Raw genomic sequence first — 26,534 nt, 5'->3', positions numbered from 1 at the left:
TCTTTTTCAAACTATATCTATTTACTATAGGTAATGTATTTCTAGTACCTAACATTATTGCCAGACACAATGATAATATTGTTAAGAAATATAAAAAAAAATTTTTTTTGTAATAAGTTACTTTTCAATTTGAAAACTAAAGTAATTTCATTACAATTTTATTAGAGTAACAAATAAAGTAACTTTATTAATTTTTAAAAGTAATTTACCCAAAACTGAATTTTGGACATAGGTTCCAAATATATAGACTACCTAATTAAAGAAAAATTATAGGGCGTACATATAGACATGCCCAACAGGCAACAAGGTTGTTGGTAATTTTAGCCCCAAAAAGCAATACCACAAATTTTTTGTATAAAAAGTTTTTAGCATGAAAACAATACGTCAATACATTAATTTAAATGTTGCTACCAATTTTTATATACCTAATGTAATAATGTTACAGCTACGTCGTAAGACCTTATAACTTTTTAAAAGAGTACCCACATGGCCACATTCTAGAAACGGCAGAAACAACTATTTTTAAGGAAACAAGGTTGTCCTGATTATGATATTGATTAGTGATTACAGTAACGATCTAAAGGCAATCTTTATGTCTTGTAATATAAAAATAAGTTGTAAATTACAATGCAAATTTTGCACACAGATGAAACAGGATTATTCAGCTATAGGTAGTAATAAAATGTTCATAAAATTAAAATAAGTGCTAATCACTGGTCAGTCAACGAATGCCACTTTAGTTTTTTTTTTTTGTTTATAATGTGTAATAAATATGCCAGAAGAAGAGGCACGTTAAAATTTTGGTCGACAAACTAATTGTACTTATGAATGGCTCGCACGAGAATGTAAAACCGCAGACAATATTCGCAAGAAAATGAAAATATTAACGTCCGAACATGGGCGTCAAAAATAATAAAAAGTGCCCCTTTGGGGCTCTAACCTGCGCTCACTTGTCGCTATTTCTCATCAATATCTATCAAACATGAATGAACTCGACAATTGGAAAAGTGTCTCCTCGAATTGTCTATATATGTGCTCAAATCCTCCTCGCCGAAGTCTCGCGAGAATTTTGTTCCGGAAAACAGTAATCTAATATTTTTTTGTACATTAAAAACGGTTGCCATTGGTCGAAGAAAATTAAATAGCTACCTATTGTGTGATTGAAATGATAATATTCTCCCAGAAAAAAAGTATTCATTGCTGCATATATAAGTGTAAATTTTATTCAGCTGCACAAAAGCACAAAAAACGATAACGAATTTATTAGTTATTTGAAAAAAAAAAGGAAGATTTAAACTTCGTGCTTGTATGGGGTGTTTCGTATCGTCTAAACACATGCATAAAAAATGTATTATTTAAAAATTTAACTCGACCCATTAAAAATATAATTGCGACCTACTGTTTGGGAACGTCTGATATACAGTATTTAATTAATTCGTCAATTAAAAATGTCTGATCGCACAAATTCACATACACAATATTAATACCTCACCCCTACACTCAACCACAAATTTGATTTGATTAAAGAAAGTGTGCGGTACAGTTTTTTTTTCATAAAACACTAGTGGTTGTTTTAACGGATTACACTTTAGTTTTAAACACATCAAATATTGAGCATCATGAATCCCGCAATTAAATAGAATTATAGGCTATAAAAAACAAAAATTTTAGAATTAAGTAATAACAATATATATATAATATATATTACGAGACGACGTTTTACAAAAAAAATTCGCAAATACTTAACACTAGGTAGGTATAATATAATATATAACAATATTATATAACATACATATTATCATGAATGTATGGTTTTATTTTTAAAGATAAATATTTAATTTACAAAATATAAAGTAAATACAAATACTTATATTAACGACAATACACTAATTTCACTAGTTTTTAACAATAAAACGAAAAAAAAATACTTAATAGATACAAATTTCCAGTCTTGTATTTAAAACAGCTTATTAAAAAAATAAAATAAAATAAATAATAATAATAATAATAAATTAATATTAAAATATAATAATAATATAATTATATGGATTTGAGGGGGCTGCGCGTTTGGATAAAATAAAAAGCGGCACATGCATTCAGTCAAACGTGTCGTACCGAAGGAACTACATAAATCGTATTTGCAGTACAGTAAGTACAAAGTTTTCGCAAACACACGATACGTTTCAATAGAAAATATTCGGTATTTAAATCGAGCCTTCCGTTTAATTATTTTTCTACAAAAATAATTGAAGGTAATGCTATAAAATGATGCTCTCCTCGACGGTTTAAATCGTAAAAATAATGGAAACCGAATTGCTAGAAACAATATAATAGTAGAATATCACAAATTTGTCCAACTACAATAACAACGACAACAACGTACAACGTGTTATGCATATACAGCCCCTTAAGTAAAAACATTGGTAAAAACGAAAAAATTACATTTCGATTTTATGCCACAACTACATTAATATAACGGTTTTTCGTCTTCACTCGATATGTCCGTGTTGCTCAGCAAGTTCGCTTTGTCTTCTTTTTTCGACTTGCCCAACGACATAAGACCTCCCATCTTTGGCGATCGGAAATCCGGTTCAAAACATGGCTAAAAACAAAAATAATATTTTTAATTATTTATAATAATAACTAATAAGTAATGATATACACATAATTTATAATATCATAACTAGGGCCAACTTTTTGTGCAAACACTATTGAAGGATAAGTCATCATATGCATATGCACACAACATTTCAAAAATATGTGAAAACTATACATCAATAACAGTGCATAACATGTTTGTAACTTACAAATTGTAAGTAACCTACTTTATCCACAAAAATACTCGGAAAATGTTATAAAATAAGATATTTTAATTTATAAGTTATTAGCATAATAACTGTAGGGTGCCATTATTTTAAATTTGATACATATTTCATAAAATATTCTGACCATAACACATTTGTTCATCTTAACAGTCGTTCGATTAATCTTAGGCTCAAAATAGCTTTATAGCCCGTTGATCAAATACACAGACGTAAAATCCAAAATGTAACTTTGAACGAAATTTAAATTATTTGATTTGATTTTTGTAAAATAAGAGACTTTTACGCGATTTAATAAAAACATATAATTTATGATGTTTACTCAAATTCTTAAAAACATGTAAAAAAAAACTACCATATTTAGCACCTAAATACGTATTACGAAACGTCGACATAGTATTAAATCCGAATCATCGTAAATCAAGCGTAGAAGAATATAATGCATGTACATAAAAGCCATAATATTGTATAACGAATCGTTTAGAGTTTTTGCAACACCGACTGGGCGTTTGGGGCTTACCGTTTCGCAAATGTTCATGTTGCAACAGTTCTCGATGGTTATTTCGCACTGTTGGTTCTCCTGTTGCGGCGGTCGGCACGTCAACGGTGTGATACTCTTGTTCACAACGATGCGCTTTTTAATCCTGGGACGGCGGCCCAACAACCGCACTTTTCTCGACAGAACTATGGTTATGGTACCAAGGCTGGCGACGAACACCGTGAGTATGGCGATCACGGCCACCATGCTTTTGCTGAGCTTGCATGACGACATGTCCGAATGGTTGAGCATGGCCATTTCAGAATAATCAAACTGCCTGCTGTATTCGTCGCACCTGAAAAACAAAAATATTGTTAATCATTATCGAAAACCGTTATGGGCGAGTAGGTAATATATAATAAAATTGGGATAAAAAAAACCAAGACCTATTTTTTTTTTACATTGTTTGTGTTATCATCTAGGTACACGCATTATTTTAGCACAATTAAACATCAGTGGTTGACTTGGGGGGGGGGGGGGGGGGTACCTCAACTAATTTTTAGGATACGCTAGCGTACCCCTACTTTTTTTAGTGACCCCCCTCTACCATGTTCATATGAGTAGGTACGCTAATTTTTTTAAAGTAACTAGAGTACCTCTACTACTTTTTTCCCAAGTCAACCACTGGTAAACATCGTGTACCCGGAGACTTAATCATTCATGTTTAAATAAAAATTGTCAAACACAAAATATTGCTTAACCTGGACCTACCATAAATATTATATATATGTTAAATAATTATTGGGTACCGTAGTCTAAACCATAAGTCCATAGCTGAACAATTGTTGATACAGCCATCGAAAACACATCAAACATTGTCAATTATAAAACATTATTTATGTCATTCACACTTGTTAAGTATATACATTTTAAAATTAAAATCTTTTAAACTATATTTTTAGTTTAAGGTTTTTGACTATTTTTTTCATTGAAATATTTAAAATACTTTTTGAATGTATCTATTTGTTTCAGATTAAATAATATATCATAGCAAATGATTCGTTTTATACTCATTAACTATTCGTACTACACGACTATTATATACATAAAGAATGTCGTATTACACACAGAATAGGCCCTGCATAGACCTTGAGTTTTGGCATCCTCATTCTTTTATAAAATTATAAAATATTTACAAAAAACTTAATTTAATAAAACAGGCTCGATAAACACTGAGCCGTAAACAGAAGACAGTTGTAAAATAATATTGTAATAATGCGAAGTTAGGTTAGGTTTTTAATTTGATAGTTAATTATTATTATTATTATTATAGAATCATATAAGTAAGAATTATGCAGATTCAATACGTCAAATGTAATCATTGATTATTAATACTATATTTATTATCAATGATGTTTATAGTACGCACAAATATAATGAACATGGTTCATCGAATCTACATTATATGGTATTCAATATTTTAATGTATAATACGTCTATGATAATTATTGAATACTATTGTATAATAAAACGACTAAGTTGCGTCGTCAGACGCGAGAAGCACTGTAATCATAACGCACATAAAATATAGAGGTTCAACAGATTACAAATTTAGAATATATATAATAATATGTAACTATACATAGATTACGCAAGTGCTTTTTAAATCCGGTTCAATAAGTTATTTACATGTACGTCCACGAGTCCACAGCAAACAGGTATAGTCACTATACACTATATAGTGTTTAGAACTTAACATTATTATGTATCTGCTTAGAAGATATACATTTGGTAATTTAGACTTTAGTCTACTTATGAGCTGTTGTGTCGTCATGTTGATTTTATTACAATATACCGAATAAATATGAACATATGTGTTATATGTGTTGGCAGTGGGCATTACCTATATCGTACATGTTAGAATGTTTCCTAACGATATGTAACAGAAGACTCGCGGCGGCGAAGCTATTACAAGACGAACTAATACATTTGCAAGGTGACTAGTATACATATTACCTATAAGTCCTGTATGCATATATTTCTTTCGTTATTATCATTACATTTAGCGTAATTATATAGGCAATATCATTCACTGTTTATTGCTTCAAAATTTAAACGAGGTCGGTACAACTCAGTCGGCTAAGAGAACTGTTGTAGCCAAGTGCTGCTATGTTACAGGATATAATAATGTTTTGTAACTGGCGCCCAACAAATAATAGAAATTATATTATTCTTAAATATTTATTATGACCGTATTACATGTCTAAACGTTTCCAGCGTATGTGAAGCTCGTGATGTTCAATATCTTACTACAATTATAGGGCAAATATCTTGTTAATACATGAAAACGAGATAACCGCTGTGCATGACAAAAAAAAAAATGTTTACACACAAATCTATGAATAGCCGACTCCTACGATATAGGTATTGAGATAACAGATGTATAATATATATTAATATATTATAATATATGTATACAAATAATTGGAAAATAGACGATTGTGTATTTAATGGCGTACCGTCCGGGGGGGGGGGGGGGTATAAGGGATTATACCCCGTTTATTATCATTTATCCCACAAATCCCCTTAATTGTGTTTTTGGTATAACCAGCACAATTCATTTAAACATATTATAACTCTTAATATCCCCTTCCCAATAGAAAATTCTTGGGCACGCCAATGCGTATATAATCGTATGATTTAGTTGATTTCAAGGCGGTCGCTGGTCGCTGTCGCAACACAATATTATCTTGAAGGTGTAGAAAAATATACGTTATAACTCTATTTAAACATTTTATAATTTTATGATAAATGTAACGTATAATATAATATGTAGTATACGATGTCAGGCTGACTGAAATAACATTATGTGGCCCACGGCGACGGCAGGTATCCTAAAGCAGCATAGGTTTTTACAGTGTACTTTCCGGGTATGTATATTTTGCGATAATTGTAAATATTGTTCCCCGACATCTCACATGGAAGTGGTATAGAATTAAAACTATTGCACCATTTATGTACATCGATCCGTCGTGTATATAATACACAAATAAAATTATATTCATATTATAATATAAATAAATAATAATTAATATTGATACGCAGATAATCCACGGTTATCAATAGTCCAACCAGTTACCAGACACTATATATTATACCACCCTATATATGACCTTATGGCTTATACGAATGTGAACTAGTAGACATTATTCGATGAAGTTATTAATATTATATGTTTATGTTCATGTTTTTAGACAAAATGAGCATAATGAATAATTAATAATACATGTTTTGTAGTATAATAAAACAATACTACAATATAAACTATATTTAGATCATGTATTGTAAAGTTGTGCTTAATCTAATATTTTAACGTGAACCATTATCGTTATCCATGTAAAATATTGGTGATAGACTAAAAACCTTTTTTTCATATATTTTGAAATAGTAGATAAAACTATTAGCTGCTAAAATAATATATTTTAATGAATCTTTGTTTTTAATCCCATATTCCCATGTAACATGAAGCCAAATACTTTTATTTAAACACTGAATAATTAGTTTTTTGAATTGCTTCGTCCGTAAGTGACGAAATTAAAGGTTTCAATGTCTTTACAAAAGATTAAAAATCCTAAGAAAAAAATCTCGACCATCAAAATTTGAATTTTATACAAAATCGTAATTTAAGTAAAGTAAGTTTGATTAGTATGTATAAGTGCATTGTTTTTCCTCGTGCACCACAAATGACCGAGACGATGTTGAACCACACACAACTGGCGTTGAAAACATAATATTTTTTTAATAATGTACACCCTAACCTAACCCTAACCTATATATACATCGCATCGAACCTATAGTAAAGTACACAAGTCCTCGGGAACAAGAGTGCTCGAATACCTATAGGTTTTTTTCAAATAGTTTATATTTTTCGATGAACTAATCAATTAATTATTTAATTATAATCGCACCTGCAGACGGACGACTGTTGCTGTTTGGACATGGCGTGCTGACAGTACACCGTGCACACCTCGTTCAGCCACGACGCCTTGTACTCGCACGCTTCACCCGCGTACCCCACCGGGCACTCGCACCGGGGGTTGCCGGCCCCGTCCATCGTGCAATCGCCGCCGTTCTGGCACCGACCCGCGCACAGTTGCTTATCACACCGGTCACCGTAGCTGGTCTCCGAGCACTGGCACGTCGGCTGTCCCGCGTCCGACAGCGTGCACGTCCCGTACGCGCAGTAACCGTCGCAAACGCCCGTCTGGCAATATTCGCCCTCGAATCCCGGCGCGCACGTACACGTCCCGTTGGCGTGCAATACGCCCTTGTTCTTGCAGATGTTCCTCAACACCTCGTACGGGATCTGTTCCGGTGTCAATTCCGTCGTCGTCGTCACCGCGATATCCTGCGTAAACCAATATTATTATTATTATTAATATTATTGAATGACCCGGGGGGGGGGGACTGGCGAAATGTACGTATCATTGTGCCATCCATCACCGCGATAGTATATTATTATAATTGCCCGAGCATAAAGTATTTTTCAATAGGTTAATTTTAAAACGATAACTACCATTGATTATAAATAAAGTTTATTTATTTTCCCTACATTGGGAACAATGTATTTAACAAAATATCATACAGAAACATGAAAAAAATACAAAACGCTTGGATTTTACTCTACAAGTTCAATCATATTAATATATTATGTAAATGTACTAAAATATTAACTATAAATAAATTATGTTGTAAGAATCATGTATGCAGATTTTCCATGTTACTCGTATAGTCGTATGTACAAGACAGATACAAGATATGTGTTTAAAGAAAATTACGTGATATTATATAGAGAACACGAGATTTAATTGAACATATTATATAAATCAACAATGCTTAATATCCGAAGTTACCGAGAATTCATTTAGCTATTTATTTAGACTATTGATTTTATGTGTTAATCGAAAACAGAAGTTTAAAAAAAATACAACTAGTCTTACTACATTAGATACCTATAAAACCACAAAGGTTTTTTCGCCTAACAAATATGCTATTAAACCGCAAATTAAAAAAAAATAAAAACTGGGCTCTACTGCATTAAATTATTTAAAATATTGAAATTATTTTAATTAAACGTTTACATAGTTTATTTACCTACATTAATTATTAAATATTTTTTTACTATTTTTTATTAAAATATTGAAATTAAAGTATATATAATACACCTACTATATAAAGCAGGTATATACATAGGTAATAATGCATAAAATGATGCAATAAATGTGAATTTGTAATAGAAAGTTGTAAACGAATATTTTAAACGTTTTTAATTTCATCAAAATAAGATGGTATCTATTTTAAATAATTTTTTTTAGTGTCATGATTGTGAAAATAAACCTTGAAAAGTTATAAACAAAAAAATACCAACTTAAGGTTTAGAAATTCCGAGAAACTTGCAGGCTACCGCAATCACAGTTGTGGTGGAGTAGTTGTGGTACAATAAAAAATAATTTTTCACTGTTTTTAACAGCGATTTTAAATATATGTAAATGCTGGGTAAAAATTAAAATATAATCGAAAAAAAAAGCGGGAAAGAGGATATCGCTCTGCTTTACAGTAGGTTACAAGTGAGGAGTTAATGTAATTGATGGAATTACATTTTATGATATTATATCATTATATACGAAGAACGATTCTGAGCGGAGACGGTTTATCTGTCTAGGATATATTATTACTTATTATTAACATTTATTTTAATATTTGACTTTCCGGTGGACATTTTTTTTACGTACTTAGTCAAATTTTGAACTTTAAATGCCTCTAAATGTTTCAGCCGCTTTCGCTTAAATTATTCCGGAATTTCTTATTTCCTTCACTAATAATCTTCTTCTTACAGCATCATCCTATACTGTCGAATGCTATGCAATAATTGAATCTCTACTTCTCATCTCCACACTAACCCTTAACAAATTTCTAATCAAAACTGACTCTTTTTCATATTTACAACCTCTTGTTTCAAATGCTTTCAAAACACCCAACTCCCCACTCATAATTACAATCAGATCCCTTCGTTCTACAATTAGATCCCACGCTCACTAAATTAGACTTTGACGTACAGTTTCTCTGGGTCCCTAGCCATACAGGGATCTCTGGTAACGAGACTGCAGACTCACTGGCTAAATCGACAGCCTCATCATTATGCTGTACCCCAACCAGCACAATTCCCTGGTCTGACCTTTGCCCAATGCTAAAATATAGCGTTGATAAATTATGGTTCAGATACTGGGAAGGTCTTCCACTTATTTTGCCACTTGGTACAGAGACATTGCACCATCCATTTCTCCTCTCCCTTAGTTTGATAAATCTAAACTATCTCGCAAGAATATTTCCTCTTTCTCTTGCCTCCGCTCGGACACACCTTACTACCTTCGCACTCATTTAAGCTCAGCCTAAATGATTTCCCCCTCTGCACTCGCCATTCCACCACAGCCACTTGCAATATCACTCACACATCCTTTTTAACTACCCATATATCTTCTCCCAACGCAAAAGCTTTCTCTCCTTAATTAATTCTCTAAATATTCCAGCCAATCCTCCATCGATCCTTTCCTGCAATTCTCAAACTGTTATTTTATCCACACTTAATTTATTCAACCAGGCTGGATTCATAATTTAAATTAAAAAAAAATAATAATAATGTTTTTCTAATTTAGTAGATATTACATACTCTGATATTCATATGTTTATTGTAATTGTCGAAACTAATGGTTCTCACCAAGTTTCTTAGATTAAAAAAAAAAACGCATATAAAAAAAAATCGTGCTTATGTATATTTAATATTTTTCAACTGCTATTGAAACAGTGTGTTAGAAGCCTTATATTACATTTTGAAACTTTTTGACCCAACCACTAAAATTTTATTGACATTAATAGAAAAAAAAAACTAAAAATGTTGAAAAATTAACAGTAAACAGCTCAAAACTAATCGAAATATTTTGAAAATCTTATCAATTCAAACATTCAATGAAAATTTCAAGTATCAGCGGTCATTTGTTTTAGAGTTACACCAAAATAAGAAATTCGCTAAATGAGATATCTAGTGAAAATCCAATGTTGTAAAAATTTAAATTTCAAACGCTCATAAAATGCAAGATTGATTGTACGTACAAATTCCCGTTTTTTCCTTAATTTTTAGTTTGTTTATCCCAATTATTATTAAGAAAAATACTGAGCATTTTTTACTTTTAACCCCCCAAAGTACAAACTAGATTCACTTTCTGATCTAACAAGGTACTGAAGTCGAAAATCAAAGAATTTTTACTGTCCCAAAACATGATGACAAAAAAAAACACACATCATGGTAAAATCAATACATTCCTTGCGCCGCTCAAAATCTAATACATTTGAAAAATTAAATACATAATATTAGACGATGACTGCAGACTGCAGTATACTGTAACGCCAATGTTCGGTTGAGTAATTTATATTTTATATTTATATATTTATATATTTTAATCATCTACAATAGTGCATTATAATTTATAGCAGTTAAATAGTTACTGTAGTATTAAGGATAACTAGAGGTTTCTAACCAAATCTAACCTAACCTTATAAATGTAGTTAATTCGTAATAAACGAGGAGCTTACTATCCTTCGTTTAAAAAGACACCTACTACACATCATAACTACATGTTCTACCTATTCAACTTCGTAAACTATGAATCTTATACCAGATAATAAAATTACATGGAAATTAATAAAAAGTTACACATTTACTTCTGTTGGGGGAACGAGTTCGGGTATGCAGGGACGGAGTTAACCTGGAAAAACAGTGTGAAACGTACTTTTGACCTGTGCATCGCGCAATACGTGCTGTTGACCATGGTAGTGTTGCCGGTGGGCGTTATCAGTCCCATGGGCGTGTTGATCAACTCGTACTTGGCGACCAGGGTCGGCTGCACGCCACCCTGGAACGAATCCTTGGGCATCGTCCACACGGCGTTGTTGATCCAATCGCTCCAATAGATGTCTCGGTCGTCTACCGCTATGGAGAACGGCTGGTGGTGCGTACCGCGGATGAGCGTCCTACGGGAGCTACCATCCGGGTTGCTGCTCTCGATACTATAGTATAGGCTCTCGTGCTCGTCGCTCCAGTAGATCAAATTACGTTCCACATCAACTGCAATGCCGAGCGGCTGGAATAGACTCTCGTGCACGATGATTTGACGATCTGAACCGTTCAGACGCGACCGTTCGATGGTCGCGTTTAGATGGTTACAGTTTGTCCAGTACAAATACCTGAAACACGAAAACGTGTTACCTACCGAATTTCATTTTTGAAATGATTTTGTGAAATTCCACATCTTTTTTGGTAAGGGGGAGGGGTCCAACAAATTGAAAATTTAATCACGGTCAAAGAGCAAGGATTCTAAAATCATCGTCGAAATTAAGGAATTAAGCCAAACTTTAATCCGTGCTCTTAAAAACGATACAATTTTCAATTTGGTTTATTAGCTCTGCAGTTCCTTAATTGATAATGACTTTATAAGCCCGTTCTAAGTTAGCCACAATGGTAAATCATTGCATGTCATTTATGAGTTAATTTGGGTAAAACAACGATTTCGAAATTATTGTCCACCAAAATGAGCACTAATCTGTTAAAGTATAATAATTTGATATACATTTCAAAAGGAAGAAAAACGACTTTGTATAGTTTTACAATAATTGAACTGTGTATATTTTAATCCGAAGAGATACTTTCAACTCTTAGAAATTAATAGTGTGCATAATAATCATTGTCATATAATCCTATCAAAAATTTAATATTATATGACACTATACGTGTTATAATTGTAACATACATAATATTACTTTACAAAATAAATGTATTACATCATTCAATAATATGTATTATTATTTTTTTTTTTTGTTCAATAACATTGAGTCATTAGTCATTACCCTATTCCGACAAAATATTTATTAAGTATTTATAAAACTCAGGATTTAGGAGCTATAGGAGTAATTATATACACTTGAATCAATGTTTTCTATTTCATTCTAGAATATTTAACTTTTTCAACTATAATTTTCTTGTATACATACAAAATAAAACACTCCCAACAAAAAAAAGTTCAACATTTCAGTATCGTAAATTTGTTATCTTATATATATATTATATAGTTCATAATAAGTTTACCATCCACTCGCTAAAGTATAGTAAGTCGGCACTGGCCAATATGAAGGTTATCAAAATAAAGTGATCAATACTACTGCAAATATTAACATTATAATAAGTAATGACCTATCTGTATTTCATTTAACCTATTATTATTAATGAATACTATAAGTTTAAATTATATTTCAGTTAAGATAGTACCAGTTATATTTTTAAATCATAATTTATAAATTTCGTTCGAATCAATAAAATATCATCAATGCAAAATTAAAATAATAATCTGTACAATATAAGTAAGGTTATAAAATATAATAAAGATATACTAAAAACTGGGACATAGTTCAGTAAAATTTGAGTAAAATTGAATATGACAGATCATAATATTATGTACTTAAATAATTCGACACTTAACTGAATAATATTAATGGAATTTTAGATCACTTATTAACAAAATGGCCTTCAATGTAAATACGTATTTAGTCAACTGATGAACATTAGTTTCTAATGAAACCGAAACTGTACCTAACCTAACTTAAAATTCGTCTAAGTCATATGTATTCATACAAAATATATTTTATGTACCTAGGTATATACACAAAATTATACTAGTAGACCGAATATACCAAAAATATTATAGCTCTATAATAATTGATAAAAATTAGTAACTCACCCTCGACACGTGTCAATAGCGATACCCTGGGGTATTGACTTCTTAAACTTGAAAAGGACGTGTCCTTTGAGTGGAACCTTAGTCATATTTTCTGGTACGTGAACGTAATTAATGGTCAGCCCGTTACCAGTAGTCCAGTACAACGTGGACGTACGTTCATCGAAAACCATACCCAGTACGGTAACGTTTTGTTCTACAGGGAAAAAAATCAAATCATTAATAAAATATTATTAATTATTCGGCGAGAGAGTTAAGATTTCTGGCGAGTCGGCGATATACTTACTAGCAACGATGGGTTCGATGATGGTGTACGCTGTATCACCGGTAGTCTTTAACCGAAATATACTTCCACCTTTCTGATTGGCGTCGCTGATGTATACGTCTTTTTTAATAGGATCATACGCAATGGCACCCATGCTTTTTAACTTATCAGCTGCCGTATTTTCCACGACACTTTTTGTAAGGAACTGAACCTGAGCTGGAGTTACGATGCCTAAATCTACAAACAATACATACAATTAATTACAAAACTAAAATCACAGCTAGTACACTTGAATACTATTTTTTAATTCAAATTACTTATTAATATTATTATAAGTGTATATTTTTGATTTAAAGTATAAATTATGAGAGTAAGACTTATAAAACATATTATGCGTGTATATAAGTAGGTAGTGTATACATTATACAAGTATAATAAAATACGCACTATAGCTTTCACTGGAATAAAATATATACGGTTTTTTACTATTACGTAATTCTGTTCCTTATTTTTTTCCGATAAACTAAACTATTAAGTATAAATGAACATAATTTAATCGGACTATTCTATTCTTATTTTGCACTGCTTTAACAATGAATACAAAATAATAAAAATTTATGCAAATAATTAAACCCATATCAATAAAAGTGTGCGTAATTAAGTACATTTAACAACGTCATAAACTGGATGATATGTATGCAATAATTAAAACTTAAAAGACATTACATTTGACTTCCTATCAACTTTAAATAAAAACCTTATTGAATTTAATTCAGTTAAAAATTATCTCTTCAAGGATTATAGGAATACAATGCAATATTGTAATCTTATTTGTGTTTGAACTAATTTTTATTCAAGTTCTACTTTGAATAATAGTTTTTATCGAGTTAGTTATTTAATTAGTTATTATGGGTTATTCCAAATACCTAATTTTTATTTGTATACCTACATTTATTGATATGGATATCTAATGTATAAATACGTAAGTATAAATTTTAAAAGAAAAAACTCTCACCCTTTTTGTACTTGAGTGGACAAGAAACATATATATACATAAAATATAGATTATAATATAGGTACCTATATAATATACCTACATTTTCCATATAGATTATTTATCAACATTGACCTCAATTTTAATTACAAGGTTATCGACATTAAACAAGGTGAAAAAACCAATATACCTAGGTACAATTAATAAAATGACAAGTTCGAAGATATAACTCCGGTTTTAAAACCGTTTGGTTTGGGAATTAATTATACTTTATACTTCATCAATATATCTATAATCAGATGTGGAAGAGATAAATTTACCCAAGGACAAGCTATCCATACTATTAGTCTTAAAACTTATTTCCTGGAGTTTGAACTGAAAGTACCTACCAGAAACTAATATTTTCAATTGTTGTGAAATGAAGATAAAATAATTTTCCATCTAACACCCATCTATCAATTTATTTTGATACCTGCAGATTTTTAACCTTGAACTTGTTTATTGATTTCCTCTATTATTCAAATAATAGTCTAATAACTAAAATTGAAACAATACAACCAATAAGAAACAAATTTTAAAGTACAAAAAAAATAAATAGTTTTAGATAGATAAGACAAAAATAAATTGACTGAAATTGATTATATTTTATGGTTATCGGTTATTGTTTATGAATGTTGTATTATTGTGTATATTGTGTAGAAGAATATAAAACATATTTTAATATAAACAGAACATTTTTTATTCAAATATACAATTTAAAAAAGATCAATACAATCTCTGAGCATTTGATGATGTGTATAAAGGGCCATAATCTAGATATTATAGATATATCATTATATAGGTACTATCGGGATTTTTCAATTAATAATGATTTTCATTACATATAAAACGATATGATGAATTAAAAATGTCCGATTAAAGATGCGAGATTATAATTTATCACCAATTTATGGTTTAATAACTAAATACAATTTTAGATTCAGAACGAAGTGATACTAGATATTTAAAAACGAATAATTTTAAATACTTGAAATATTCACAAAATGTTTATATTAGCGTTACCTATTTACGATTAAATTTTCAAAATAGTTTGACATTTTTTAAGTTATTTATAGACAGTTGACATTTTTTCGAGTTTTTTTTTAAATGCCTATAAAAAAAATTTAGCTACTCAAAAAATCTTTAAAATTTTATTCAAGGTTTATTATAAGTTGTACTCGTCGCAGTAAAAAAAAAAAAAAAATCGTTAGTCATAATTTTTGTTTATATAAGCATTTAAAGTTCAAATGTTTACGAAATATGCCAAAATCGCGAAAATTTGCATGGAATTATGAAGTTGAAAATTCATAAAATTGTTGTGATTTATATCTAAGGTTAAAAAACCTAACCCAAGATTCTCCATAAATTTTTCTCCAAATAACTAAAAAAAAACTCCGGTCAATATAAAAAACATTTTGTGAGCGTATATAATGTATACTTAAATATTGTAGGCGTACAAAATATATTATAAATTAAATATAGATAATATAATATATCCTAGATTGACAAATCATCTCCGTTTATAATCGTTTTTCACATACAATGAATTCAGAACTGCATATTGAAATTGATATAATGATAATATGTACCTACATCGCTACCACTTACCAGTAACAATGTTTTATTTAACTCATACAAGTTTGTTTTAATAATTATACTATAATAATATGTTACAAACAATATAAGTATTATTTAAATGAATTACGATAGAAAGTTATCCAAAAAAAGTGGAAGGTTACAATTACTTATTTACGTACACTTTTATATGATAAATATAATGTAACTATATAAGCTAATTGATAACGGAATTATGTGGAAAGTAGTTGAATAGTTGCTAACAACTTTTCGGGAATAAAAACTAAAAGTTTACATCCTCGTTCAGTCGTTCAATACAAATAATATAATTATAAATGAAATGGTATGGTATAAATTATAAAAAGGTAACTAAACAAAATTTTAGATGAAAATATGACAATAAATTACATTTCTTTTTCAGTTACCTTTCGAGTGATATGAACATCATATGCAATAAATAATGTCATAAATTTACCTAATATGCAACATGAAAATTAATAATTCAATCAATTTAAAATTTAAGAATAATAGTTATAATATGTTTTCAATGTTCATTAAAATTTACTTATGTTTATTAACACCATAACATTAATAATGTACCTATTTTTAAGTTCAATAAATGCATTTCACAAGTAAATAATTATTTATAACAGTAAAAATATTACAAATTAATAAATTCCAGATTAGAAGAAAACTCCATTTAAATCCATTTTAAGTTCATAGAGATAATATTCTTAATATATCAATGACAAAACATTTCAATTATTAATGCAGTAGGTAAACACTTACCTAAACACCTACCATGATAACATTTCAGTTATATATATTTACATAAATTACTATAAAAATATGATCATAGTCAACTGCGTTATTTCACAATATCTATAATTTGTTAGTAATTATAAAAAATGACATAATAATTATTGTATTATTAATAAGCAAGTGCTCTGAATTAAATATTAATCGTATTTATCATATTCTAATAGAACGTTAATAGTTATAAACACAAACATCAATTAGGTTAACCCAGAGACGTACTCAGGAGTTTTCAATGGGGGGGGGGGGTTTTTTGAACATTTTGTTTTTTATCACTGGGACTTTGACACCTTCTTTTTAAAAATTTTGATAGATTATCATCAACATGGATGTTTGATAGAGATCTAATCTTACTTATCTTACTTACCTATCTAATCTTACAGTTATTATTTTTTTTTTTTTTATTAAGAAAGACAATTTACAATCTGTTCACAGTAATTACAATAAGCAAATAAGATAAAAACAGCAAATCTTACAGTTCTTAACGGATAATACATGCAATCGTCGTTTATTGCATGTTGACATAAATTTAAAATAGATATATTTTGTTTATTTTTTTTTAGAAAATTGCACCTGTGAGTTATATTATATATAAGCACGAACGCACAAGACTACATAGGTTAGTGAGGTCGTGGGGAAGGTTCAAACACCACGACCCCCCCCCCCTTGAGTACGCACCTGAGTTAACCTAACCTAACCTGTCTTAGGTTATTATTTTTAATTGTTATTTATTATATATTAAGTAAAATTTAAATTTATATATTGTATTTTTTTAAGTACTATAAAAAGTGCGGCATCATAATAAGATGAACTCTAGGATGAATCAAAATATTTAAAATTTAGATAAGAGTAAAGTATTTTAAGTGTTTAAAATATACCATTCAATCCAATTAAGCAATTAAAATTTAGAAATTGTCATCACAATATTTAAGGTACCTCATAAGAATTTATAGTGTTTCATATTCGTTAACATTATACTCGTAAATATCAAAATACCAATAAATATGATAAAAATAATTAACATCGTAATCCATTATTATTCATAATTTTTTACGTAATATTTCTTTAAAATAAATTTTTAATGCTTTTTTTACAAATTCATTTGAACTGTGCTCATGTGTTATGACCAAAACAAATAGATAGCCTTATTGTATATTATAATTTTTGCATCTTACCATCTTATAATAAACAATAATTCAATATTTCAACACTGAAATAGAAAGTGAACAATTTAGTATTTAAAAAATGTTTACCTATTTTATTTTTATGAGATTTCCTATGGCTCTTCTAAACGGCCAAATTTACATAATTTTATTTAGACTATGAATGAGTTTTATACCTGTGTCAGCCAAAAATATACAGTTCAATCCCAGCTTGATTTACAGTAGGCACTAGGCAGTACTTCAGTAGCCAACCATCATCTATTTTTAACGTCAATACCGAATACTCTAAAAGCTGTAGCTAGAGCTAAGCCCTTCGATTAACACCTGAACATTAATCACGAGTCATAATGAAAAATTATAATATTATAATATACCTAAGTATCGATAACAAGATAAAATTACCAATGAAATAAATACAGTAGGCATTTAAATCTATAATATAAATAATAATAATATAATTAAATCTATAATATATTTAAATCTATTTAATCTAAATGTATTCCCAATACAATACACCATTTTTTTTTTTTTTTTGTTATTTTATAAATAGTAATAAAACCAATACAAAAATAACACTACGCTCACGTCACTAATAACCTTATTTTTTTTATTTTTTTATTATTATTTTAAAATGTTTCAACACATCAGGTGTTATTACAAATACATTTATACAATTACACTAATGACTTAATTTACCAACGTTAATTAAAATCTCAATTACCACTTTAATAATAATAATAATAAAATATTAATTATTTTATTTATCATAAGATTTGTTCGACCAACTATTTAAAATAAATGCTTAACGCCTATACCCAATTATAAAGATATTTAAAAAATTAAGATATTTTAAAGAATAAACATATTCTCTTGTTTAAGTGTGTTATATACTACACTGTATAATACATTTCATTTATATTTATTTTACACCATATTAAAAAAGCCTGGAGTAATATTTCATTATTTGTTAATTACATTGCGAACATAAATAAAACTCATTTAAATGTATTATACCAATATTATACCCGTGAGTTGAATTTTAATCAGCCATGTTAACAATGTATTGTATACAATTTAATGAATTGAAGTTAGGATTATCCAAACATAAAATATATTTTATAACACGTAACTCAAAATGTATAACATACTATTTTTTTATGCACGGTCGCAACTCGCAATTGATTGGTAGATACGAAATTAACTATTAGGTATAGTAACAATTAAAGATATTCGTTAATAAATTAACAGACTTTTTTTTATTTCTTTCGGAAATGTAACTTTCAACATTTTCCAAATGAAATATTAATGGTAAAAATTAAACCGTTTCGATACAAAAATAACCTATAAAACTGTGTGTAAGGATAATTTTATCTTCTTGGTGAAAAAAATTACATTATCTATAAATTTAAAGTATTTTAATTATCTCTATAGCCCAAAAATTACACACAATCACAGATATATATTATATTATGCATAATATATGTGCACACAATCCAGAAATATTAAATTAATTAGGTATACATACGATAATATATCAATGACACGTACACCAAAAAATGTTGCAACGTCTTGTAGTATACGTTAGTACGTTCGGATGATCCTTTTTTTTGATTAAATAACATTAATCTCGGAAACTGGTCAGTCAGTTGAATTATAATATTAAATTTTTTGCCAAGCATTAATATAAAGCTCATTTACTAATTTCTTTAAAATTTATAATATTTCAAAGAATTTAGATAGATAATACAGTACCCTAGTAAGAATGTCTGGGAAAAAAAGTATGAAAACCAGTTATTATACCTATTAAATATTTAAATACAATAATAATGCGCAACGAATAAGGCAGTAACTCAATTTAACAATTTTTTTTTTTTAATTAAACGATAATATTTTTCTGAATTTCCACTGAACACAGCAATAATTGCATCTTATAGTACAGACGTCTGGTTAATTTATTATACAGTTTCGATGGAAATCCAGAAAAACAGTAACACCAGATTGAAAAAAAAAGTTATAAAATTGAGTTACTGCCTTATTCACTTCGCATGTTAAATTGTTGTTGCAATACTATGCAAACTTTAAATTACAATATTATATATAGTATTTTCATAAAAATGCTTAAGTATCATATACATATCCCTTCAATGATTTGTGATTTAAACGAGAATTTTACCTTGTACCTAGTTCAATAACCAACTGTAACTATCAATGACCAATGTACCAATGTAGTTAGTTAACTGTAAATAACTTCAGATAATATTATGAACAATATTTCCTTAGGTACAATACTACTGAAACTTAATAAATAAACAGCAGTTTGAAGAATGACAAGTATACATAAACCCATATAATTTAGGTAGGTACCTTGAAAATAAATTAGTGATTGAAAAATATTTTGAGATACAAAAATGTGTACACACAAAACCGGTATTAATATTCATGGCAAATTGCTTATATTATATTTTGGTACTTATCAAGTTCTACTAAACAAAATAAAACCATAGGCCGTAAAAACCGTGGATTGAAAAAAAAAATTATATAATCTTGAAATACCTAATATTTAAACACTAGGTATAATATGCAATAATATAAGGAAATTATGTTGTTTCGGCAAAATGGAATTAGTTTTGATTTTTTTTTTTTCAATATTTGTTCAGAATATTATGTAGTTATTTTAAAAATAAAACCTAAAAATGATTTAATTATATTATAAAAAAGAATAATTAATAACATTTGTTGTCCTTGATTCTACAAGAAGTGTCTACTACTTATGAGTGGCATATTATTATGCTTGTTGTAATATTATCTCAAGTCTGTATATCAATAAAAACTGAAATAAACAGTTTGTTTTTGAGTAACCATTATTTGTGTGCTTAATTACGATTGAATGAATTTTAACCTTTTTTTTTTTTTTATTTACTTAACAATTCCCAATAAATATTGTATTATTAAATACAATTTTCTTGAATCGCAATAATATTACTCTATTAATATTAAAAGAGGTTAGAATAATATACACGTTAAATAGTTTTTATATATAATTAAAAAAACCTGTTAGTAACGATAATGAATTATTGTAATACATAATATATTAAATTATAATCAACTGTTAATATGAAGTGTTTTGTTTATACTATAATATTGTCTATGAGTATCAGTATACAGTATACACTATACGGTGTAGGAGAGCATTCGGCTTAACAATGACGATTTATTACCGTCCTCAACAAACAAATATAGCTTTTAGATTTATTATTATTTATTTAGATATTGAAAAAAAATGTTTATTACCTATAATTATTAGTACCAAATGATATAAATAAAGTTAAAAAAGTAATTAAACCCTAGGTCAATCGCTAAGAATATTAGGACGAAATTAAAAATATGGAGATTAAATAATTTGATAATAATAAAAACAAAACAATAATAATTTGTCTATAAGCTATAAGCTAATTTAACAAATTCAATCCGTTACTATTAAAACAAAATGCTTTAGATGACTTCAATACTAAACGATTACACTTTATGTCTATAAATAAATAATTTGATAGTATTTATAAAAGTTCGCTATCTGTTTACTAGTATAAAACTAATACTAGTATAATACCTGAATAAATCTACTTTCAGATATCTATGTTTTCAAAATATTTCAAGAAATAAAGTACCGTGGTGTTAGGTTAGCTGTTACACTAGATACATTATGTAATATTTTATTACCTTGGTAAGTTTTATCTTATCTCAACCGTTTTATATCAAGACACAGATATGTATTAATTAATAATACAATATTAAAGCCATTAGAGGATAATTAAAATTATTTTATATTGACCCACCAAAACTAGATCACTACCTATATTATTTTTATTAAATATTTAAATAAAAAGAAAGTAGTTTTTCACAGCACACTTTTTCAATAGGTACTAAAAGGACCTTCAATATTTTTATTTGTAATTCAATACTAAAAAGTAGTTTAATATACAATATCTAAATTAATGTAAATTGTTAGTTGTAATTATAAATCACAATTTGGATCACTTCAGAAGTCAAGTAACATGACAACTATGTTGAGTATAATGTTGGAAAACAAGTTTTTTACAAAAAGCCTATCGTAGTCAAAAGAGAGATATCTTTCTCGAAAAAAAATAGTAAACTAGGCCTAAGCAATATTTAGTGTGCCGAAAACTAATTATAACAATTAACAAATTCAAGTGGTAAATAGTTTGATTTAAAACTTTTAAAAAAAAATGCAGGAATTTAGGAATCCTGATTTTTCCCTCCCCTGCAAACTGTGTAAATTACGCGAAGAAATACTACTACACCTTGCCCACCAAGCCCATTCCGCAAGTCAATGTGTATAGATGCTAGAGTTTAAGGATAATACAAATATGAGGAACCGTACTCCTAAATTATAATGTTTACATTATTGACGGAATCAGAGACAAAATATTACTCTATTAAACGATAACCGTAATTGAACATTTTACTATTAATAAAAAAAACTTAAAAAAACGAATGACCGCGCCACCATGGTATAAACTGACCACTTCAAAATTACATACATCATTCGTAATTTTAATATTGAGTGTTTTGATTTTGTACAAGAAGAAATAGCGTTCTCGGGGTTCAAATTTCCGCGACTAATTTTAACCATTGATTATAAATACTATAGTATTGTTTTAACATTGTTCCAAACCGAATTTGTATTAAAGTCAAATGGATTGATTTCCTATATACGCCGATACAACTTAGGTTTTAATTTTATGAGTACGAAATATTTCACAAAGAAACTTTCACCATGAATAAATTCAACACATATTTTTTAATTTTTTTTTTAACATTGGGTTTTTGGTATATTAAATTTCATAAAATAATCACTAGATGTCAGACTGATTTCATGCCTGATTAGTGATTAGTGATTAATGACTATCTATGTTTAGTTATAACTTATAATAATCACATGATGTAGAGAGAATATATTATATAGAATGGATAATTATTATTTAAATTTTATAATGTACGATGTGAGCAATATTAGTGTATTAGGTACTATAACATTGTCCAATAAACATATAACTAAGTAGAGGTGTTTATTGTATTCCCTACTAAAATTCTAATTTAAACTTAAAAAATTTTTATTTTTCATCAATAGATATGAAATATCTATGAAACATTCATGAAATTTTAGAACCCTAACACAACGGTATTTCTAAGTTTTTGAACTGACCACACTCACGCACATAATCGAATCACGGAGAATTTTTACGTTATTTCGCACATCTAGGTATCTGACTAGGTTCTATAGGAAGTAACAACAATATAAATTAATTTGTCAATAGCAAGTTAATATTTAATCAAACTGTTTATTGCGCTACAACGTATTTACTATTTACATAATGATATTTAAATTAACGATTTAGCTATAGATATAATTGCTGCAATAGCTTAAGTAGGTTTTACGTATTGACAATCCATAGAAAGTCGACGTACTACGTAGTTTACGTTTATTGTTTTTAGTATTTTAAAATCGATACTTACGATGTGCGCAAATATGACAAATAATATTAAATGGGCACATTTATATAACTATTATTATAATAGTTAGTAAATGCTATTATTATAATAGTTATAAGATGCTTACACAATTTAACATAAATTATAAGTAAATTTGTTGAATAGAAAAATGTGTTAAATTGTTAAAATATTAAAATCGATTATGCACTGAATCGTCTTCGTTTTTATTTTTGAAAACTAGTTTTTGTATTAGCAATATTAGTATCATAATAATAGAATACCTATTCAACGGTTAGATTTAACAAATTAGTTCTACTCAACGACCTTCGAAATATCCTAGTACCTAATTAAGCATTAAATTAATAATGCAATAACTACTAATAATTAACTTACACTGCACGCCAATGAACAATTTTTAAGAATGCCATAATAATATGACATTATTTATTTATATTATATCAATCAATAAGCTCACATTACACTCTCAGTTTTTTCAGAAGTTGTCGGGGTAGTAGTTTTCCAATCGGGAAATCATAAAATCAATCGACCAACATTGATTATTTTTATGACTGGTTGATCGGCTGATGGGTGTAATATTTACCCAATGTACTACATCATTATTTTTGTTGAGTTGAAAATATTATTGAATATGCTATACAAACACCTTTTCATAACAGTCATAATATACTCGTACAACTACTTGTCAGCTACAGCGATCCTCAGAGATGAGTAGATTACAAGGAACGCGGAAAATTAGTGTATAGTTATGAATATTTCTTAGAGAGCATTTGAAAAACAAAATATTCCTTTGTAATTTTTCGAAGACACTTTAAAGAGGGAGGAGCTCGTGCCAAATAATACGATTTATACATCCGGACACTATAATGCTTTAATGCATAGCAAGCTTGCTAATCGAGCAGACAGCGAGTCCTGTGTATGTGACGCTCGTCCTACTCATCTGACCACCAATCAGTATTTAACAAAATAATAAAAGGTATCGGTTTGACGAGTTCCAACGGATCGCCGATTGAAAACGGGAGAAGGGATAATACGTCATTCATTGAACTTTTGGTCCGTCGTTGTCGAAATGAACAAGAAATCGTTGAGCAAAAGATAAGCAAATTACCAAACTCGTTTTAAAATAGGGTAAACAAACGCATCCGATAAACTTGGGGAAAAAAACAAATAAAAACAATGACGGCGGAAAACAATAATAATATAAATATTCAACATAGGTTATCATTATTAAACAATAATATTATAAAAAACATTTAATGATTTCAGATATCCAGCTTAATGTTCCAATGTATGTTTATTATAATATAGTACAGAAACGGAATATATAATTTTCAAAACATAATTAATAATAATATTATGAATCATGTGTATTCAGTGGGTAGGTATTATGTAATAATAACGTCGATAAATCCAAAACTGAGGAACGCGAGTCCGACGGCGGTACTTAATATTTTTACGCAACGTTTATTGTTCCAGAGGGTGGGAGCAGCGGTGTCGTAGGCATTGGTGTCGGGGTCGGGGTGCGGGGTGAGTGAAAAACCCGTGTGGTGTACGTGCAGTTTGTCACGTACGCCACTCGGCGGCGAACGGCTCACGCGCACGCGGGGGGGTAGAGGAGGAACGACGGTGAGGAAGCAGAAGTAACCGAAGAAGAAGAAGCGAAGTGAAAAAGAATCCAGCAGCCGCCGCGGTCGGGAAATAGGGAAAGGTCATGTACGCCGGCCGTGTGGCGTACGTGACGACCGGTGATCGGTCTATGGCCGATCACGTGCGAAAAAAAATTCTGTAGGCAAAATTAATTCAGGCATACATTATCCGTGACGGGTTTTAGACGTGCGTGTGCGTCGTTACTCGCAACGACTGTAGTACGCACATGTTCATTAAAAATCGTTATGCACTCGTTAATGGTCGTATAGATACACTGTGCTACAAATTACTATTACGCATTTACGCACAATTCAGTATATTACTGACGAGTCGGTACATATAATCATTATCGTTGATCATGATTTATGAATTTATAAAAATTGTTAAATACTACCTACTGTTGTAGTCTGTAGTAGTAATATTATTTACAACTTATAATTTTAGAGATATACATAAGAATACTAATTATATTGTCATTGTTAAAATATAGATAATAATATTATAACGATAGGTAGAACTTACCCCATGCTCGAACTGTGCCGGTGGCCAAAACGACCGAAATCAATGCGAATGTATACTTTAGGAAACTCATCGCGTGTACGTGTAGGTAGACGTGTATAATAAATTATACAATATATAGTGTTATGCAATAATATACTTTCGGAACAGCGTTATAAAAATAATAAGTTATTTAATGTACTAGTCTCGATGGTAAAAAACTAAAAAGGTTATATTATTAAATAAAATAGTGTTAAAAATAATAGTAGGTCCTATACGCAAAAATATGGACTATAAATTAACCGTTGAGGGCGCAGTGTCGCGTTAAATGTGACGGGGGACAGTGTGAAAAAAATTACGGAACATTTGAAATTGCCGCGTGCGGTCGACACGCGCTCCTCCGGGATGCGGCGGACGGCGGCGACGGTGGTATACTGAGTCGACCGAGTTCAGTCTGATCAGCGGCGATCGGTCGTGCCGTGAGTTATTAATATTTTCGTCTCTACGTCGGCGTGCGTGTACGAACTAGTGGTGCGATGCTTCTGCGCGCGCGCGCGTGTTCAGTGCGAGTAGGCGGCTGTCCTGAGCGTGTGTGCGTGCGACCGAGCGAGACGGTTAGGCGGTGCCAAGTGACCGGCCCGCGCGACGCGACTCAGTTGGTCCGGTCCGACGTGCGGCGGCGCAACTTGACGTGCGCGCGCCGACGAGTTCTTTATCAGGCGCCCGGCGTCCACCGCGGCGCCGCTGATTGTTTTTCAAATTATTATTATGTTTTATCATAATAAGGGGTTTGCACTTTTTCGTCTGTCCGTAACGGCGCGCCGTGGGAAACAATGATTACAACTTTACTGATAAGCCACTCACCG

The 26,534-nt window shown here is 29.7% G+C and overlaps 1 protein-coding gene across 1 annotated transcript; it reads right to left on the bottom strand.

Annotated features, from left to right (window-relative positions):
- Nucleotides 1–578: 578 nt before the first annotated feature.
- cue (Low-density lipoprotein receptor repeat domain-containing protein cueball) lies at nucleotides 579–26,309 on the bottom strand. Its single transcript, XM_089222372.1, has 7 exons — nucleotides 25,693–26,309; nucleotides 13,429–13,644; nucleotides 13,146–13,338; nucleotides 11,145–11,598; nucleotides 7,269–7,708; nucleotides 3,343–3,655; nucleotides 579–2,602 (listed from the first exon to the last, which is right to left on the bottom strand). The coding sequence occupies exons 1-7, from the start codon at nucleotides 25,760–25,762 to the stop codon at nucleotides 2,468–2,470; spliced, it is 1,821 nt and encodes a 606-aa protein (XP_089078498.1). The 5' UTR covers nucleotides 25,763–26,309; the 3' UTR covers nucleotides 579–2,467.
- Nucleotides 26,310–26,534: the final 225 nt, after the last annotated feature.

Source organism: Diuraphis noxia, unplaced genomic scaffold, assembly GCF_037042655.1.
Source record: "Diuraphis noxia isolate RWA-SAM2 unplaced genomic scaffold, SU_Dnox_SAM2 contig0003, whole genome shotgun sequence".
NCBI lineage: Eukaryota > Metazoa > Arthropoda > Insecta > Hemiptera > Aphididae > Diuraphis > Diuraphis noxia.
Note: the sequence above shows the minus strand (reverse complement) of the source record. Positions and strands in the feature narration are given on the sequence as shown.